The following is an 18,662-nucleotide window of genomic DNA, read 5'->3' on the forward strand; positions in this document are numbered from 1 at the left end:
AACCCTGGCTTTGTGGGAGGCTGCCTTGTTTGAGGCTTAAAGGCACAGGGTGCCTCACAAGCTGTACCTTGTGTCAAATGTGGGAATATTCAGCATGGGTCAGAAAGGGGCTGTGGGCTGGCCCATTGGTTCTGATTGTGTGTGGGTGAGGGAGAGACCAAAGACTGAGCCCTGTCTCATGCTGCCAGCCTGAGGAATTCACAGAGAGGCAGAGAGAGCTTGGCATTTACTCCAAAGCCCACATCTCCCCAGTTGCCAACCAGCAGAGATGTGGCATGTTGATTTCATGTATTCACTTTTCTTCTTCCCCTCTGAGAATGCTGTACTTACTTCACTTTTCTTGTTAAAAAAAAAAATAAAAGAAAAGTGAAGTCAGGCTGCCTTGTTCACATGCTCAGAGAGCCCCCTGAAGGGCAGCCTGCACCTGCCAGCTTGCCTGGGTGGCAAGCTGAGAAGGATCAGGAGCTGCCAGAGGGATGATGTCTCACAGCACCATTTCTATCTGATTGTTCCGTCTGCACCCCCAATCTAAGGAACTGAGGCAGCCACAGCCACTGGTCTTTTCATCTCTTGCCTCTCCTCCACCCTGATGCCAGTGCCAGGCCCAGCTTCCTAGGGCACCGGTTAATCATGGGCCCCACTGCTTGGGACACTGCAGGATGCAGCCCAGACTTTTCACATGCCATGCAAGGCTTCACAGGGTCGCTCACTTTGACCTCTAAGCACCTTCTCTTGCTTCAGTCAGGCCTGTCCCCTCCCTGCCTCCCGAAGGTACCACACTCACACCTTTCTAGGGTGGCCACCCACTTCAGAGAGCCCTTCTGCAAGGGACAGCTCGGTGCCCGTCCTGCCACGGTCTGTGCTCTGTGCATCAGTCTGCTTTGGGCTTCTCTAGCTGCAGTCGTGAGTGGGGGTAGAAGGTGGGTCGCTTCAGCTAGATCTGAGCTCCTTGAGGCCCACGCCTTGTCTTACTCAGCTCAGCTTTGTGTCTTCCGTGGGTCCTTGTTCCGCGTCCTCTTATCTTGAACAAACCAGCACCAATGGATGGTGTGCTCATGGTGAGAGAGGGAGGAGGAGGGACGTGTTCCTAGAGCTGCCTTCCTGAGGCTGCTCTACCACCTTCCCCCTAAGATAGGACTAGATTACGCTGCGTCTCCCCACACCAGCTTCCTTCTTCCAGCCTGTGTCAGGTAACTCAAGGCCATCTGGGTGATGACTCGCCTTTCTTATTAGCAGTCCAGGAGCACTGCCCCTTACTCAGGGTCCTTTCATCTAATGACATCACATCAGGACATGGTATTTCAGGTTCCCCGTTGTGCTTTAAGAGTCTGTTAGCCTGGAAGATTCTTAAGGGCAGAAACTTGTAGAGTCTAAGAGAGTGTGGCGCATGGGCTGTGAAATCAGTTTTCTTTTCTGTAAAACGGGGTAATAGGGTATACCTATCTTGTAGGGTTGTCATGAAGATTGAGTGAGTTACTTTGTGGGAAGCTTGGTCCCTGGGGTAAATAAAGACTTATACGTTAAAGTTGCTTTTATGATTCTGATGACTAAGCTGAGTGCCCTGATGGGACTTCACTGCAGCTTTGCTCAGGGACTGACAGGTGTGACTTCAGTGCCCTTTGACAAGTGTGACCAGAGGAGGCAGAACTGTTGCATTGCAGCCTCCACTTCCTCTCTTACCTGCCTGTTGTTTCCCCCTACCTGCTGGGGACCATCCCAACCCCAAGGCCCTCAGACTTCTGAGGAAGTGGTTAGTGGCACAAATTCATTTATAATCAGAAATGAAGATGGAAAGATCCAGGGACAATGAGGCAACTATTCTGCCTGGACAAAGTGTGAGCTGGGCAGAAGAGATGAAAAAGGGTTAGGAAGTGGAGGGGGCCACCCTGCGAGGGCCCTCCGTGACACCAGGCCCCCATCTGAGACTGGTAGGATCAGCCCCTCCAATTTGTTCAGTCTCATGTCCTCAGACTCTCCTCACATCCACCAACTGACTTTATGCTTGTAACACCTCTAGGGGGTAGGCTCTTTTAATCCCCATGTTAAAGAAGAGGAAACGGGAGCTCAGAAAAGCAAACTGCCTTGCCCTTGATCACACAGCTAAAAAGAGCTCAAAGTGAAAAACAGGTCTCTTGACTCTTGGTCCAGCTGGTAAATGATCTATCCCTGCATCAAAGAAGTAATGTTGTGAGAATGAAGCGGCAGCCGTGGGCCCCTCAGGAGCGGCCAGGTGAGGCTGCAGAGGACAAAAGGCATTAGCCATGCCAGTCAGGCAGCCCTGATGCTACATCAGGAGGCGACTAGACATCTGCCCCTTCATCTCCAGACAGCATCAGCGGGACTGCTGTGCCGAACCCAGAGAGAGTAGCTGCTGGTGGCTGTAATACACACTAGGTTTTATTCTTGGGCTCCCCATCTGAGTTGGGAAGGGGCTCAGGATGGTAAAACCACTGCAGGTTCCTTTAAAGTAGGGGAGCTGCACTCAGAATGGGAGAGCTCTCACCTCTAGGAGGCGGGCCTGCCAGGGAGCCAGTGAGGCTGCAGGCTCACCAGCACAGGTCACCACCAGCACAGGTCACACCAGCACAGCTCACCACCAGCACAGGTCACCACCAGCACAGCTCACCACCAGCACAGGTCACCACCACAGCTCTGTGATGAGGGTCTGGAAGTCCCTTTGGCTGGAATTCATGTCCCCCTGCCACCATGGCCATGCCTGTTGTGGTAGCTCTGTGTCTGCCCATTTGTGCTGCCTTGGTGATTAATGCCCTCCTGTCTTCCTAACTGGATTGTGGCTGCCTGAAGGGCAGGGAGCCCCACTTCTCATATCTGTTTCTTCGAGGGCCTGGCCCAGGGTTTAGCACACAGTTCTAGGTGTGACATGAATACCTGCTGGGATCCAGGGAGGACTTTTCACACCCACCGCCCCAGGTAGGACATGAATTCTTCCATCCAGCCATCCCTATTGAGCGCCTCCCAGAGGCCAAGCCCTGTGGTAGGGGATGGGGTTACAGAACCTGGTAAAATGTGGCTCTTGCCCTCGGGTGCTCTCAGTACTCTCTTCCTGAGCGACTGGAAGGGTAGCAGAAAAGAGAGGTGGGCTCCCCACCCGCAAGTCTTCTAATCCTCATCATTTGCAAAGTGTGGTGTCCCGGTCGGCAATGCAGACTTCTGCACTAGCCCAAGGGAGGCTGCCCAGTTGCAGTGTTTTACGGTAGGATGTTCCCAAGCCCCGAGCAAAAGCTCGTTTCTCTGACCTCACGGGAGAGCACCCAGACAGTGGCCAAGGGCACCCCTGCATCACTCTTGGCACAGGCGGGGTGAGGAAAGGCAAGGTAGGACCCCGCTTCGTCCACCTGTCCCTGTCAGCCTGCCTGGGGTTCCAGCCGCCGCAGCGTCCCAACCGAGAACGCGGGGCAAGGGTTCGCGCAGCTGCAGGAGCCTGGCGGAGCGCCTTGTGTGCGCGCCCGTGCGTGCGCGCCGAGGGGGCGGGGAGGGCGGCGCGCACCCCGCAGAGGCCCCCGGCGCTTTCCGATACCTCGCGCCTCCCTGCGGTCCCTTCTCCCTGTGCGCCCTAGCCAGACCCACGTGTGCAAAGGCATGGAGGGGGGCGTGTGTGTGAGAGAGTGTGTGTAGGTCTATCCGGGAGACCGCGTGCCCTGGCCGGACAGGCCCCCAAGTGCATAGGGGGCAGCGGCCAGCTCGACAGCGGCCGCGCTTCTGTCCCCCTCCAGTCCTTCTCCCCAGACCGTTCCTCTGGCTTGCTTGGGCCGTGGGTACCTCCAGCCATCCCCCTCCTTTCGCCGCCTCCTTGCTCGGGTAAAAGAGACCAGCGCTTTCCGTTGAAGGTTCTGGTTCACCCCTCAGCTGCAGAGCCCTTGACATTTAGCGAGTGCTCGCGGCGCACTTGTTTAGGCACACAGCAGAACGCTAATCCCATTAAAGATAATGTGTCATTGGGGAGGGGGTGGCTCCCCAGCGGGGCCGGGAAGGCCTCGCGCCCATTGGTCGAATGCAAAGCAGGGGGCGGGGCCGAGGGCCCGGGGAGGGGGCTCCAGGCGATTTCAGAGTCGCGAGTCGGGGCCGGGATTTCGCAGGGAAAGCCCAGCGGTTGCAGCTGCGGCGGATCCCTCGGCACTGTCCGCCGCGCGCCGGGGCAGCCCAGGGCCGGCGGCAGCTCCGCAAAGTCGCGGAACGAGAGGAGGCGGAGCGCCGGCCAAGTGGTGGGGCTCAGCGCTGGGGCTGGGCTGGGCTGGGCTGGGAGAGGTGTGCCCAGGGAGCCTGGATCCCGGTGCCCTTCTCCCTCGTGTGGAGCGGCCAGTGCGGCCAGAGGCGAGCTGACGCCCTGGAAAGAGAAATCAAATTGCAGCCTCCCCAAAGACGCTGAGTTACGCGGGCGAGCCGGTTCCCGGGGATCGTTCGCGAGTGCGCAGAGAGCCGCGCCGCGCCGCGCCGCAGAGCCCTCCCGGGCCCGCCGGCCAGAAGCGGGGCGCCGTCCGACAGGCAGCAGCCCCTGGGCGCGGGGTTCGGCCGCGAGTGAGCCCCGGTGCAGAGAGGGGGCGTGCAAGGCTCCGCCGGCCCGCCCGCAGCCCGCGCCCGACTTGGGCGCCCCCTCCGTCCCATTCTGGGAGCGATGCCCCCCGCTCCTCGCACCCCCCGGGAACGCCGCGAGCATGGAGAAGTCGAGTAGCGAGGATTCTTCGATCCATCGGAGTCCATCTTTGGACAGCAAGGACTCGGACTTTGCCAAGCCGTCCACCTCCGGCCGCCCGTTCGGCCGCGGCTTCACGGCCGGCGCCTTCTACGGCACCGCGGGCTCCCGGGGCCAGAGCCGCGCCGAGGCCGGCGTTAAGACCGACAAGTACAATGCACCCAAAGGCAGCAAGTACGTGGTGTTTTACCTGGACCTGTCCTTTGTGTTCCTCCTAGAATTTAAGAAGTGCAACATGGCCAGAGGCTGCCTCTGCTGCTTGAAGTACATGATGTTCCTCTTCAATTTGATATTCTGGGTAAGTCCTTCCGTTTCTCTCTCCCTTTGCCCTCTTCTCGTCCTCTTGGCTTACCATAGCGTGAATACCCTCTCCCTCTTCGGTGCTGCATTGCTCTGCTCTCTGCACAGTGGTAGGTGTGCTTTAAAAAAAAAAATTGCCCCCGCCCCCCTTTCATGCACCTTTGTCTTTCCTTTCTCCCTCTCTTTGGTGGCTGAATGGGGGCTCCAGCTTGCCTGTCTTCAGGAGAGACTTGCTCTACTCCTAGGAGGCTGGCAAAGTTTGGCACCACCTCCTTCCCCATAAGAAAACCCAGGCTGGAAGTGCCTCCGACTGGGCAGCCTGCAGTAATGGCTGTGGGCTCAGAATTTTTAACAGCTGTGAGCCTGAGTTGGCGATAGGCACAAGTGAGGATGTATTTCTGAGTTTCTTCTTGTATTCCTCCTGAATGCACAAGAATACAATCTGCAGCATTTTATGGGAGTGGGTTGGAGGGGGGCGGGGTGTAGAGGCCACATGTTCCCACTCCTTTCGGTGAATCCTAGGAAAAAGAGGAGGGGCCCCTGGCTCAAGCCGATGGACCTGCTTGCTAGTCCTCAGATATGCTCCCGGGTTGGGGCCTGGGTGGGAAAGGAGGGGTGTGGGGGCATGCTGCCATCGGGTGGCTGGTTGCTGCTTTTGAGGGATTGCAGTGGACCGGGCAGGGAGCTGGCTGGCCACGTGCTTCCAGGTTCTGGGAGCCCCAGTGGCCGGAAGGGACAAAGGGAGACAAGCAGGGTGCCCCTGTCCTTGGTGAGAGGCACTTTTGTAGAGAAGGTATGAATGGGTAGGGCAGCTGGGAATTGCTCTCTGTCCTCTGTGTGACTCTGGAGGCTGTGCGCACATATGTGCACGTGCATAAGAAATACTGGTTAGGAACATTTGAAAACTTCTTAAATTCATCTCGAATCGTTCCTTCATCCCAATTGCCGTCTCTGCCTTTCTTCACCCAAGCCCCGACGTAGCACAGATGTTTGGCTCAGTCCCAGAGTCTGTCCTGCCCTCTGGAGGCTGTCAGCTGTCCGCTGCCCGTGGTCCAGGAGGAGCACTGGGGGCAGGAGAAAGTCATTCAGAGTGAAGTTGGGAAGAAGCAGTTGTGCCGAAGAGGCATTCAGCTTTTGTGTGGAGTGATCCACATTAGCCGAAACACTTTTTAGGGCGGGGGTGTGTGTGGAGGGGTGACTTTTCCCATAGAATGACAAGCGCAGGAAGAAGACTGGGCTCTAGTCTTGGTTCTGCATTAGCTTCTTGTGTGACCTTGGGCAAATCACTTGGTCCCTGAAGGACTGGACTTCCTTTCCAGTCCAATAGGGGCTGTCGTGATGGTCTCCCTGCTTGTCCTCACGTCACTAGTTACATGCCATCTGGGGTGGGGGCAGGCATCCTCATCTTCTCTCTTGGGGAGAGAAGCCCCACTCCCTGCCTGGGGTGTGGGCTGCTTTTCCAAGGAGACTGGTTTGAGGTGACTTGAGTTGGATTCCCCTAGTTGTCACCATGGGTTGGGCCCTCCAGCCACCCTAGTAGGATGTTACCTGTCATGTGCCTAGAGTTTTATGGAAGCTGGGGCAGATAGTCTCACTCTTTTTCTGGTGGCGAGCACCACTGGAATGTCTCTGGCTGCCTTGTGGGCCAGTGCCTCCTGGTCCTGTGACCCATCTGCCAGCATCTGTCAGCCAAGTACTGCTGTGTGCTTCCCTGGTGCCTTTGGATTCACACGAATGCTGTCCTTTTCATTGTTCACAGCTTCCTTCTCCATCCTTTTTTGTAGTCCCAACTTATCTTTTTGTTTTGTCCCACCCTGCCTATATTAAGCCTTATTAGGAAGACCCTGGGGCTTGTAACCCCACTCAGCTGCGCTCACTCCTCCCCACCCCCACCCTGCCACCTGCTGGCCGGAGTTGGTATAACTGCCTGCGGTGCCTTTCTTCTCCAGGATGAGCCCAACGTGGTTTGGCGACCTCCTCACTGGCTAGTACAGTGATCTGTACCCTGCACGTTGTAGGCCCTCATTATATGTTTGTGAATGAATGCATGGAGGGTCAGAGCTGTAAATCCACAACATGTTGTCATGTGGTAGTGGTTCCTGAGTTCCACTTGATGGGGAAGAGAAGTTAGATCTCACGCTTGCCTCTGATAAAGGCTCTCCTAGCGCCATAGCTATGGGATGACAAGCAATTCTTCCCATCTTCCCTTAAAACCTTGGCAGAGGTTAATGAGCTAGTTGGTGGAATATATTTTCGTTACGGTTGATAGCGAGAGAACTTGCTGTCGCTTCCTAATTAGAAGGTACTGATTACATTCTCTTTACCAGGCAAGGAGTTGTTCTCTCCTGGATTCTGACTTTTCTGATTACTTAATATTTTCAGAATTCCCATGACATGCTGTAAGCAGGGAAAAATTGAATCTCCAAGACCCACTTCTTGTATGCTAGTAGCAAATGAGATGATTAAATAAGACATAGACCTTAGGTAAGATGGGGATTTTAGCAGAAGACAAGTTCATGCTTGTGTGTAAGAGTGTTTGCCACTGTGTTTATCGGGAGGTGGAGGAGCAGGTGCAGCAGGGTGTTGGCCAGGATATAGGGGCTGTGGGTCACTGTGCTCCACTCAAATGAAGGCTTCCTGCAGGCTGGTGCTTGGCCTGATACTAGGGAAGGAGCAGAGGAAAGAGCAGAATGGGAAGGGAAAACCTCAAAGGCGGGTGGGGTGTTGATGAGTCAGGGTCCCTGGGAGGCCTCTGTTGCTGTCTTGTGCAGGGGGGCAGGGGGAGCATGCAGGCTGGGTCAAGCCCAGCCCTCTGGGACCGGGTGCAATTGTTAGGAATTTTGTAGCCTTAACTTGTTGTAGTCTTGTGGCTCAGATCCAAAAAGGAGGCTTTTCTGAAGGATTAGAGTTGAACCTGAGGGCTGCGATCAATAGATAGAACTCTTCTCATAGATCCCGGAGCCTACCCGGTATTTCTCCAAACTCACCGCTGCCGCCACACCACCCTGCCCCGTGCCTCTGAGCGCTTGGGAGGATTCCCATGTGGAAGAGAGGTGCAGCTGTCGTACACTGCAACCCTTCACAGGCGTGCATAGGTGCCTCACCACTGGGTGGAGCTTCTAGGGTACTAGTATTGGTGAGGGCTGGGTGACATCACTGGGGGTAGGTTGGCAGGTGGAGCCACACAGCCCATGGTCCTCCTCCTTACTAAGAAAAGGGCAGGTGCCTCACAGGCTGCTGGGTGCCTGCCTGCCTGTGGGGGTCCAGGTCTGCTCCTGACACTGCGACTTTAACCAGACAGTTCTAGCCATGTTGGCAGCCCAGTGCACTGTGGTAATCTGGGGCCTCCAGGAGGGCAGCAAGGTGAGGGTAGAGGAGAGGGAGTCAGTGGTCACTCCTGACTGAGTCCCATCTCCTCTTTGTCTTCTGCATCCCCTGCCCCGACTCTCAGGGCTAAAGACAATGCTGGCTTCTAGGTGGATAGGGAATAGGAGATTTGAATTGGGATAAAAGTTTCCCCATACTGAGGATCCTGTTCCCCAGTAAGCACACCCACCCTAAGGGATTTCTCCTAGCAGTGAAAACCATCTGGGCATTTTCCTCAGTCAGCCCCATCTCTGGGTCCTCCCGGGGCCATCTGGTAGAATACTGGTAGTAGAGATTAAATGATTCTAAGCCCCTCCCAGAGGGCAAAGGAGACTCGGAGCTTCAAACTGTGAGTAGAGAAGAGCGTATAGGGGTGGGCTGGAAAAGGGACCTCTGAATGCTGGGGTCATGTGTACCCTTCCTGGGGCAGCAAGTCCTGATCCCGTCCAGCTCTTCCCAGCCCAAATCAAGTTCCTGTCTGATGTGGAGGGGTGGGGGCGGGGCTGGGGCTGCTGGCATAATTGCTACTTAGGATAATGGTCATTTTTCATGCTTGCCAGCAGAGCTGTCCCATCACTTTAAATTATGGCTGGCAGAGCAGTGACATTCTGGCCCATTGGAAAGCCTATTCCTTGTGGATCGCTCCCTTAATGAAGGCTAATTAGCTGAGGAGGCCGTGTTCAGCCAGCCTGCTGGAACAGGGAAAAGGTTGGCGCAGGGTGGCCCCGGGCAGAGTGCTGATGGGGCCCTGATTAAACTCCCTTAAGTGAGGTCAGGGCCCTCGCAGACGCTGGCTGTCTTAGGGTGCAGGCAGCATGGTCGGGCTCTCCAGCTGCATTGGTGGCACGTGCTTAGTACTGGCTCGGCCATGTCACGAGTGCCTCTGTGGGCTTGGGCTGGGGTCTGTGCATGGTCAGTGTTGGGTGGCCTAGAGTGTCATAAGGAGTCTATGGGGTGCCTTCTGTCTGAAAACAGGAGTAGTGAGTGGGCTCAAGGGTCCCAGCAGGGAGCTCGGGTTCAGACCTGGCCTCACCTGGCATCTCCAGGCAGAGGAGACACAGGGTAACCTGGGCAGCAAGAGGCACTTAGGGCCCCCCCGCCAGAGTGCTCAGGTGTGAGGGGTTCAGGCTGTCTTCCTAGGGGCTGCAACAAGTAGATCTTAAGGGTGGCTCAGGCTGGCCTCTGCTGGGGGAAGGGGGACAGGTGCGGGGCCTGGCAGATACCCCAAGACTCCTGGAATGTGGCCGTGAGGGAATGCCAGGTCTGTGTTCACTTCCTCTCCACAGCATTAAAAATTAAACTTCCTTGTCTTAATATCTATTTTTAAATCTTGTCAGAGCAAGCATTGGTGTCAATCAGGAGGGGGTGGGGAGGAGGCGGGTAGAGAAGAGAAAGTCCCAGCTGAAACAGGGTAAGCAGCTCGCTCTAGCCTGAGGAAAGGGCCGCTGGGCCCTCCACCCTGGCCCGTGAAGAGCACAGAAAACACCCTCCGGCCTCTTCCCCAAATGGAGAGGCCTCGTCCTCCCCTGCTCCTATCTCCATGCGCCTGGCTGCCCTTGGCTGAACTTGGTGGCAGACTCTGTGGCCAGAGGCCTCCTGTGGCTTATCAGGGTGCTGGGGTCCCAGTTGGGTCCATTCACTCATGCCACAGCTATTTACTGAATGCCCGCTCTGTGCACAGTATCCTCCGGTTGGTGAGAATGGGCTGACTGGGCTCGCAGAGGGCGGATCAGTTTTCTCGTGCCAGGAAGTCGTGGAATCGGGAGGTCATCTGGCCCGTCCTGCGCTGAGCATTTGAACACAGGGCTGCCAAGGGAGAGGTGAGAGCATTCTAGGGTGAGGCAGCAGCAGGCCTGCACCCAGAGCCCTGGTGGCCTGACTTGTCCTTTCCTCCCCTCTACACCCACACAGCCACTTTCTGACTCTCCTGCTCTGAAATGTTTATTCCTGTCAGTAAGAGAGGCGAGAAAAAGAGCCTTCCTTTTTTTTTTTTTTTTTTTTTTTTCTTTAGTTTGAAAGAAAGAATCAGCGAATCCTGTGGCCTTTCTGTTTCTTCCACCGAAAGGGCTGGCAGATGCTTTGTGGCTAGTTGAGCACCTGCCGTAAGCCGGGACTTTGAGCTGCTCAGAGTTGCATGGAGAAGTCAGACACATAAGCAGATCATTACAGTTCTGAGTGGTAGCTGCTTAATAGAGCTCCTTAATGGAGTAACTAATACTGTGTAATAGAGACAAGATATAGAGATAACAGAGTAGAGCAAGTGACACCTGGGTTTTGAAGGATGAATAGGAGTTTGCTGATTAGATCAGACTAGGGGGTCCAGGGCAGGGAGAAGGGTGGGAAGAGAGAACACAATGGTCCAGAGCCTATGCCAGGGGAGAGCTAGCAGTCCAAGGGGGAGACAGCACCAGCTGGACACATGCAGTGGGCTGAACCCAGAGAAACAAAGGGTCGTGCCAGTCTGGTGGCACCCTTCAGGAATGGCTTCTGGGGGTGGAGAGTTTGGAGTGGGTTCCGAAGTTGAGGGGCACTGCAGCAGTGCCTGGGGATGCTGGCTTTCCAGGGCTCCTAGGACAGGGTTGTTTTGTTTTTCTGGCAGAGACCACCGTGACAGGTCTTGCTGTGTCACTCGGGCTCAAGCTGTCACTGTAGGTAATCCAGCTTTAGAGAGATGCCCCTGTTTTCTCCCCCCTTTCCAGCCTCTCCCATCCAGCTGTGATATGCCTGTTTATTTGGTTCCAGTTAGGAAGCTTTGAAGCCGAGCTAAACCCATCGGGCAGAGTTAAGTCTTCTGAGCCAGCTTTGTCTCTGCTCACATTTGAAAGCTAATCTGCCAGCAGAAGTGGTGGGGGGTTGGGGTCCGCTCCTGGCAGGGATGTTAAAAATGGCACACGGTCAGGCGGGGGAGCAGCACAAGGTCGAGATGTGGCTTCTGACTCGACTCTTTAACCAGCCATGGGACATCAGGGGAGATCTGAAACCTCTTCTCACTTAGTGAGTCCCTGGTTTGATTCAGGTGGGGTCTATCTCCTCTCCTGTGCACCCCAGCAAACTTTGAGGCTCCCAGGAGAACTGGAGAAGCCCTTGGGCAGGGGAGGCTGCAGGATTTCAAATCTCCCTTGCAGTGGCTAGCTCACTGCATCAGGACCACGCAGAGAGGCCCTGTTTTAGTGGCTGGTGCGGGGTGGGTGACCGGCCAAGGAGGAGAGGGACAGGGCCCTGCTTTCAGGTAGCTTTCTTTCCACTCCAGGGGTTCTTCACTAGAGTGGATGTTCGCATCAGCCAGGCAGCTTTTACATGAACAAAGCCCCGCCTGAGTGGGAGCCTCCAGAAGTGAGGGCTGTGTTTTGAAGGTATTCCTTTAACCTCTTGCTATCTGGTTTCCTCACCTTGGACTGTACCACCTCTCCTATAGGTCCGTGCTGAGGCCTGCAGGAGGTGCTGTGTGCATGATGCAGGTCTACTGCTCAGCAGGAGGCCTGGCGCCTTGGACTTCGTGCGCAGGAGCTGTGGTTGTTAGTATTACTGTCGCTCCTGCAGTGAGAGCGTGTGAGCAGGAAGTTAGGTGCCCACGGGTTGGAGTACGGACCGCTTGGATGACAATGCCAGGCAGGGCGTTGGAGCCCTGGGAGGATCCCCAAGTGTCGCTTGGGCTGGGGATTGCTCTGAATGTCTTCGGGCCTTCGGGGTATATGGGAGAATGGGGGCAGCTGGGAGGGCCAGGGGGGTTTCTTGGAATGAGAGTTATAGGTAGGGAGAAGGATGTGGTCTCTGACCCCAAGGCCTGCAGGTGCACCTGCCATGCCTCTGGGCCTCCCAGAAGGGGCAGCTCCACATACTTCTTCTGCCTCCCTTTGTCCTAGGGGTGACAAGTGGGGCCTGGACCCAGCCAGCTGGGCTGGTGGTCACAGTGTGGGGCCCCCACAGGCCCTTCGGTGGATGTTGGATTCCACTGGCCAGCTTGGCTTGTGACCTGGGCTGACCAGGACACAGAGCACACAGGGCTCCAGGTCCGGGTCACTTTCCCAACCAGAAACACCGTCACCCAAAATAAGTGACAGTTGTAAAATACATCATATGTAAATTCACGTACTTAAAAAAATCATAAAACAAACGCCTACCCACTTAGAAGCCTAGCTTATGAAATAGAGGACTTTCTATACCCATGAGCCTCTGTGACCCCCATCCTCTGCCTGAGAGAGGACCATTCTCTTTGAATCTTGTGTGAAGTGTACTCCACATGTATTGGCATTCTTAAACACGGCATCATTTAGTTTGACTGATTTTTCAACTTTTGGTAAACAGAATAGTTCTGGATGTAGTTTTAAAAATTCGGCGTTGTGCCAGGCGCAGGGGCTCATGCCTGTAATCCTAGCACTTTGGGAGGCCAAGGCGGGTGGATCACGAGGTCAGGAGTTCGAGACCAGCCTGGCCAACATAGTGAAACCCTGTCTCTACTAAAAATACAAAAATTAGTCGGGTGTGGTGGCGGATGCCTGTAGTCCCAGCTAGTCAGGAGGCTGAGGCAGGAGAATTGCTTGAACCCGGAAGGCGGAGGTTGCAGTGAGCCAAGACCACACCATTGCACTGCAGCCTGGGCAACAGAGTGAGACTCCATCCCAAAAAAATAAAAATAAAAAACTAAAAATTCAGCGTTGTGTTTCTGGATTCACGCACGTTGATAGTTGTGGCCATAGTGCACACCTTTCCATGGCTCTTGGTATTTCATTACATCAATGTGCTGCAGGTGTATTCTTCTGGTGATGAACATTTGGGTTATTTCCTCCTTTTTCTAAACAACACTTCTGTAAACATTCTCGTATAAGTCTTCTGGTGTACATGTGGAGGCGTTTCTTTAGGACAGTGCTTCTGGAAGTATCTGTGGTGGAGGACTGTCTTTTAAGTTTTCAGTTCTCAGAGGTGGTCCTGCTGCACGTGACTAGTACACGGTTGAGAGCACACGTGTCTTGCCTGACGAGCTCAGCTGTACCTGAGTGAGTCAGCTGATGGTGTGCTGGGGTGTTCTGGCAATGTCAGATTGCTATAGACGTTTCTAAGCGTGGGCCGGGCACGGTGGCTCACGCCTGTAATCCCAGCACTTTGGGAGGCTGAGGCGGGCGGATCACGAGGTCAGGAGATCGAGACCATCCTGGCTAACACGGTGAAACCCCGTCTCTACTAAAAATACAAAAAATTAGCCGGGCACAGTGGTGGGCGCCTGTAGTCCCAGCTACTCGGGAGGCTGAGGCAGGAGAATGGCATGAACCCTGGAGGCAGAGCTTGCAGTGAGCCAAGATTGTGCCACTGCACTCCAGCCTGGGTGACAGAGTGAGACTCTGTCCCAAAAAAAAAAAAAAAAAAAAAAAAATTAGCCGGGTGTGGTGGCGGGTGCCTGTAGTCCCAACTACTCGGGACGCTGAGGCAGGAGAATGGTGTCAACCCAGGAGGCCGAGCTTGCAGTGAGCCGAGATCGCGCACTGCACTCCAGCCTGGGCAACAGAGCAAGACTCCGTCTCAAAAAAAAAAAAAAGAAAAAAAGTTTCTAAGCATGAAGCAGTTCCATGGACCACACCTTGAGGAGCACTGCTCTGGGTATATAGGAGTGTAATGGCACCGTGGAGCTTCAGGATATGTACCTGCCACCTTTCCTAGATAATGCCAGATTGTTTTCCAGTGAGGATGTATCAGTGGACATTCCCACCAGTGGAGAGTCAATGGGGAATGGTTTTTGGCATTCTCCAGTACAGTGGATGTAAAATGCTATATTATAATGGTTTTAATTTGCATTTCTTTGATCACTAGTGCACATCTTTTCATATGTTCCTTAGCCATTCTTTCATCTTCTGTGAATGCATGTTTGTCTTTTGTTCATTTTTTATTGAGTTGCGTTTTTTCTAACAATTTTTAGGAGTTTTATTTATGTTTTGAATACTAATGTGTTAATTAAATGTATTGCAAACAGTATGTAGCTTCCAGTTTATAGTTTGTCTTTTCACTTTCTTCATGGGGTCTCTTGGTAAACAGAAATTCTTTATTGTAATATAGTCAAATTTTCAGCCTCTTCTTTGTTAGACTGTACTTTTTATGTATTTAAGAAATACATGCTATCTCATGGATGTCTTTTTTTTTTTTTTTTCCTTTTGAGGCAGGGTCTCACTCCTGTCAGCCAGGCTGGAGTGCAGTGGCACAATCATGGCTCACTGCAGCCTTGACTTCTCTAGGCTCAAGTGATCCTTCCATACCAGCCTCCTGAGTAGCTCAAACTATAGGCACGTGCTACCAAGCCTGGCTAATTTTTGTATTTTTTGTAAAGGTAGGGTTTCCCTATGTTGCCCAGGCTGGTCTCAACCTCCTGGGCTCAAGCAATCCTTCTGCCTCGGCCTTCCAAAGTGCTGGGATTACAGACGTGAGCCACGGCGCCCTGCTTCAGCTTTACAGCCTGGTAGTAAGACAGTGCTTGTCGCAACATAATCAGTGCCTGTGAATTGTTGAATGAATAAGTGACTGAAGATGAGTTCCTGGACTGATTTCTGGAAGCTTTTCTTTTTATATTTAAGTCCTTAGTATATTTGGAATTTATATTTGTATATAAGATAGGCCTCTGATTTTTCCTCCATAGCTCCATTGATTAACTAGTCCACCTTTCCCCACAGACCTGTACCGCCACCTGTGTTTCTGTGTATGCCTGGGTCTTTGCCACTGGACTGTTTGTCTATCCTGATGCCACACTGTCTTCGTTACTACAACTTTATAATAAGTCTCAATATCTGGTAGGGCAAATCCTTTCCTCTTATGCTTTTTCAAGAGTATTTTGGCTGTTCTTGGCCCTTTGTTCTTTTGCATACATTTCAGAATTAGTTTGTCTTGTTTCACCAAAAATCAGTCAGCCAGCCTCTTCCCCCAAACCCTTTTGATATTTTGGTTGACCTTTCATTGAATTCATTCATCATCTCAGGGAAAATTGCTGTCTTATTTATTTATTTATTTATTTTATCCAAAATGTGTTTATTGAGATGGTTTCCCACTCATCTTGACTCAGAGTGCTTTTAGTGCTGCTTCCTCCTGAAGGAACATCCTTCTGTAAGCCTTGCTTTTCCTCCTGTAGGCTGGCAGAGGACAGTGGAGCAGCCAACACACAAAACTACCGTTTGTGCATGGTTAAAGACCGTGGTGATTTTATAGCATCCTGGGCATTTCACATCCATGGAGTAGGAATTGGGGCTCTGCACCAGGCGTTTCTTCTTGTGTTTCCTCTTCTCCTCTTCTGGAGAGGGATGAAGGAGATCCTTTGCAAGAGGCATGTTCTCGTGTGCGTAGGTCGTCACCGCCGGAAAGCAAAATTGCTGTCTTTGTATTTCTTTCTTTTATTTTTTGAGATATAATCTTTCTCCGTCACCCAGGCTGGAGTGCAGTGGCACGATCTCAGCTCATCGGAACCTCTGCCTCCCAGGTTCAAGCAATTCTTATGCCTCAGCCTCCCGAGTAGCTGGGATTACAGGCGTGTGCCACCATGCCTGGCTAATTTTTGTATTTTTAGTAGAGATGGGGCTTCGCTATGTTGCCCAGGCTGGTCTCGAACTTCTGACCTCGTGATCCGCCAGCCTCGGCCTCCCAAAGTGCTGGGATTACAGGCATGAGCCACCATGACCGGCTTATCTTTATATTTCTATTCATGAATATGAATAGTATTCTACTTATCTATTTCTATTCATGAACATGGTATATTTCACCATACATTAGGTCTTCTTTAATGTCTTTCTGTAAAGTTTCATGAAGGTTTTATACATCTTATGTTATATAGAGACTTCTTTTTATATATTTTTTAAATTTTTAAATTTTTTGTAGAAACAGGGTCTCCCTGTGTTGTCCAGGCTGGTCTTGAACTCCTGGCCTTAAGCAATCCTCCTGCCTTGGCCTCCAAAGTGCTGCGATTACAGGTGTGAGCCACTGCATCTAGCCTAGAGACTTCTGATCTTCCATGCTTTGCCACCCTCCCCCAGGGTTCAGCTGAGCTCTTGTGCACACGCACTGCAGACCTGATGAGGGAATGGGGCACCCAGAGGTGAGAGGGTGGAGGAGCCCGCTAGCCAGCTAGTCTTCTAGTGGGTGCAGGTCAGGGGTGAGCACCAGGTATGGTGCTCAGTGCTCTTGCCTAGCAAGGGGGGCCTAGTGTCTGTGTTCATGTCCCGCACCTGCCATCTGTCTTCTGATCAGAACAGGGTTTGTAGAGGAGGCAGGCTCTCCAGGGACTATGAGAAGGGTGAAAAGGAGAGGGCTCGAGGATCTGGAGGATGGAAGATGTACAACGTGGGAGGATGCCTATCCGGTGAAGGGATTGTGGACAAGCAGAGGGAGTGGGGAGGGTGGAGAAGGAGAAGGCAGGAAAAACATGGTGATATTGGAAGCCAGAGAAAGGGGCTAATGCAAAGGGTGTCAAACAGATCTGTGGAGCGCTAGGAATTGCTTGGGTACAGCAGTGTGCTGGTTGCGGAAGACCCCTTTTAGCAATGGCACTTTGGATCATGCGGGGAAGGGCATTAAAGAACGCCAGGTGGAGGAAGGTCTGGAGGACATGGGACTGTGGCTGGGCGGGCAACCTGGGGAGTCTGTCTGCAGGGGTCTCTAAGCAAACGGCAGTTGCTGGCGGTGAGGATCCTGTGCCTTCTGTTCTCTGTACAGTGAGGGCGGGTGTGTTCTGAAGCCTCACTCTGCCCCCTGCCCTCTCAATGGGGGCTTCCCCCGCTTGTTGGCAAGAGCTCATTGGACCCAAATCAGAGCGACAGCTTGTCAGGCCGATAAGCCTGGGCTCTGGGCAGGAGCTCTTTGATGTCTGAGCCATTTAGGACACTCATTGTGACCAGTCCCTGGGGCTCAGAGGCCTGGTTGGGGAGGAGGTTCAGGGACCCTCAGGAGAGAGCAAGGGTGGAGGGAGGAACGCTGATGCAGTACTGAGTGCATGAGGTGCTCACTTTGTTCCCATTTATGGCAGCTAAAGAGAGCTGCAGCGAAGCACCCCCTCCCCCTTCCAGCCCCCCTTCACCTGTCCCTTTCTCAGCCTGCCTGCTGGGAGGAGGGGAGTCTGAAAAGTGCATATTTCACAAAAGCCACTCCGTAGAGGGCTGTGGGTCTTACTCAGGAGCTGTGGGAGGAATATTGACAAGATTCTCTGCATTGCCGATTAGCTTTCTGTCTTCCCACCTAGATGGAGACTTCTCACAACTTGGGGCAGGGAGGGGCTGGGCTGGGTGGCCACCCAAACAGCCTGCGGGATCCTGGGGTGCCTGGCCATGCATCCTGCATTTCCTCCCCACTCCTACAAGTGCAGGTGTGCAGCTCTTCTTGGAAGATGCATGCCAGTTAACTCTCGCTTGTATCTGGGATCAAAGTGGCAGAGTGGAAAAGAGCAGGGAGTTGATCCCAGAGACCTGGGTTCTAGTCCCCGGCATGCTTGCTAACTAGCCGTGTGATCCTGGGCAAACTGCTTCTCTCTCTGGGCCTCAGTTTCCACATCTGGAAAATGTAGACTTGGACCAGCTCATCTCTGAGGTCTCTCTGGGCCCTGACATTCTGTGGTTGTATATGTTTCTTTTGTTCCCTTTGTCTTTTTAAGGAGCTGATGATTATTGAGATATTTTATCTTCCTTATCCTCATAGTAGCGTCGGTAGAGTGATGGACCAGGGATGAGTTTCTTCTGTCTCATAGGTGGTGACACTGAGAGGGGACTGCCTCACCTGGACTGCGTGTGTGCTCAGTGTGCTGGAACTCACTGCCTGGACAAAGCTGCCCTAGATTTTGCCATTCCTGGAGCTCACAGGCCTGGAGTGAGCGGCTGCCTGCCGCGGGGCTGGGTCGGGACAGGAGCGCTGGGTTCCAGGGTGGACGAACTCCGGTTGGATTTGCCTCTTCGGACCTCCAGTTCCTTGCTTAGTGGTGGGGGGAGAATCTTCCCTGTTAGCCCATTTCCCACTTCAGGGCAGCAAGAAAGGGAAGTCGTTTCTGGGCCTGGGCAGGAGATGGGGCCACAGCCACAGCAGTCAGTTGATTTGAACACGCCCTCCCCCCTGCAGGGGAGGGCCTTCACGCCCTCTAAGCAGGTAATGAGGGGGCGGGCTGCCGTATTAAGCACCCTGGCTACGCTGGGGAGAAGCTCTGCACCTTGTTTGACACACACAACTGTCGCGGCTCCTTCCTATTGTTAGAAGCCTTAATTACTATTGTTCCAATTCCTCCCTCCAGCGATCCTCATTAGGAAGAGCGTTCTTGTTTCTTCCTCCTTCCCCCCAT

General features: G+C 53.4%; 2 protein-coding genes across 6 annotated transcripts in view; one reads left to right on the plus strand and one right to left on the minus strand.

The window, feature by feature from the left end:
* TSPAN9 (tetraspanin 9) overlaps window positions 1-18,662 on the plus strand; it is a 209,577-nt gene that overhangs the window by 116,943 nt on the left and 73,972 nt on the right. For 3 of the 5 annotated variants that reach the window (XM_016922800.4, XM_016922797.4, XM_016922798.4), the window contains one exon: window positions 4,930-5,009. In XM_016922800.4, the coding sequence (XP_016778289.1) occupies window positions 4,947-5,009 (63 nt within the window). In that variant the 5' untranslated portion in view covers window positions 4,930-4,946. Of the gene's footprint in view, window positions 1-4,080; window positions 5,010-18,662 lie in introns of those variants that run through there. The other 2 variants (XM_024347639.3, XM_016922796.4) reach the window with 2 other exon arrangements.
* Window positions 15,357-15,709, minus strand: LOC100610889 (small ribosomal subunit protein eS27-like). The gene has a single exon (XM_009424638.4). The coding sequence runs from the start codon at window positions 15,676-15,678 to the stop codon at window positions 15,424-15,426; it is 255 nt and encodes an 84-aa protein (XP_009422913.1). The 5' UTR covers window positions 15,679-15,709; the 3' UTR covers window positions 15,357-15,423.

The sequence above is a fragment of the Pan troglodytes genome, chromosome 10 (genome assembly GCF_028858775.2).
Source record: "Pan troglodytes isolate AG18354 chromosome 10, NHGRI_mPanTro3-v2.0_pri, whole genome shotgun sequence".
NCBI lineage: Eukaryota > Metazoa > Chordata > Mammalia > Primates > Hominidae > Pan > Pan troglodytes.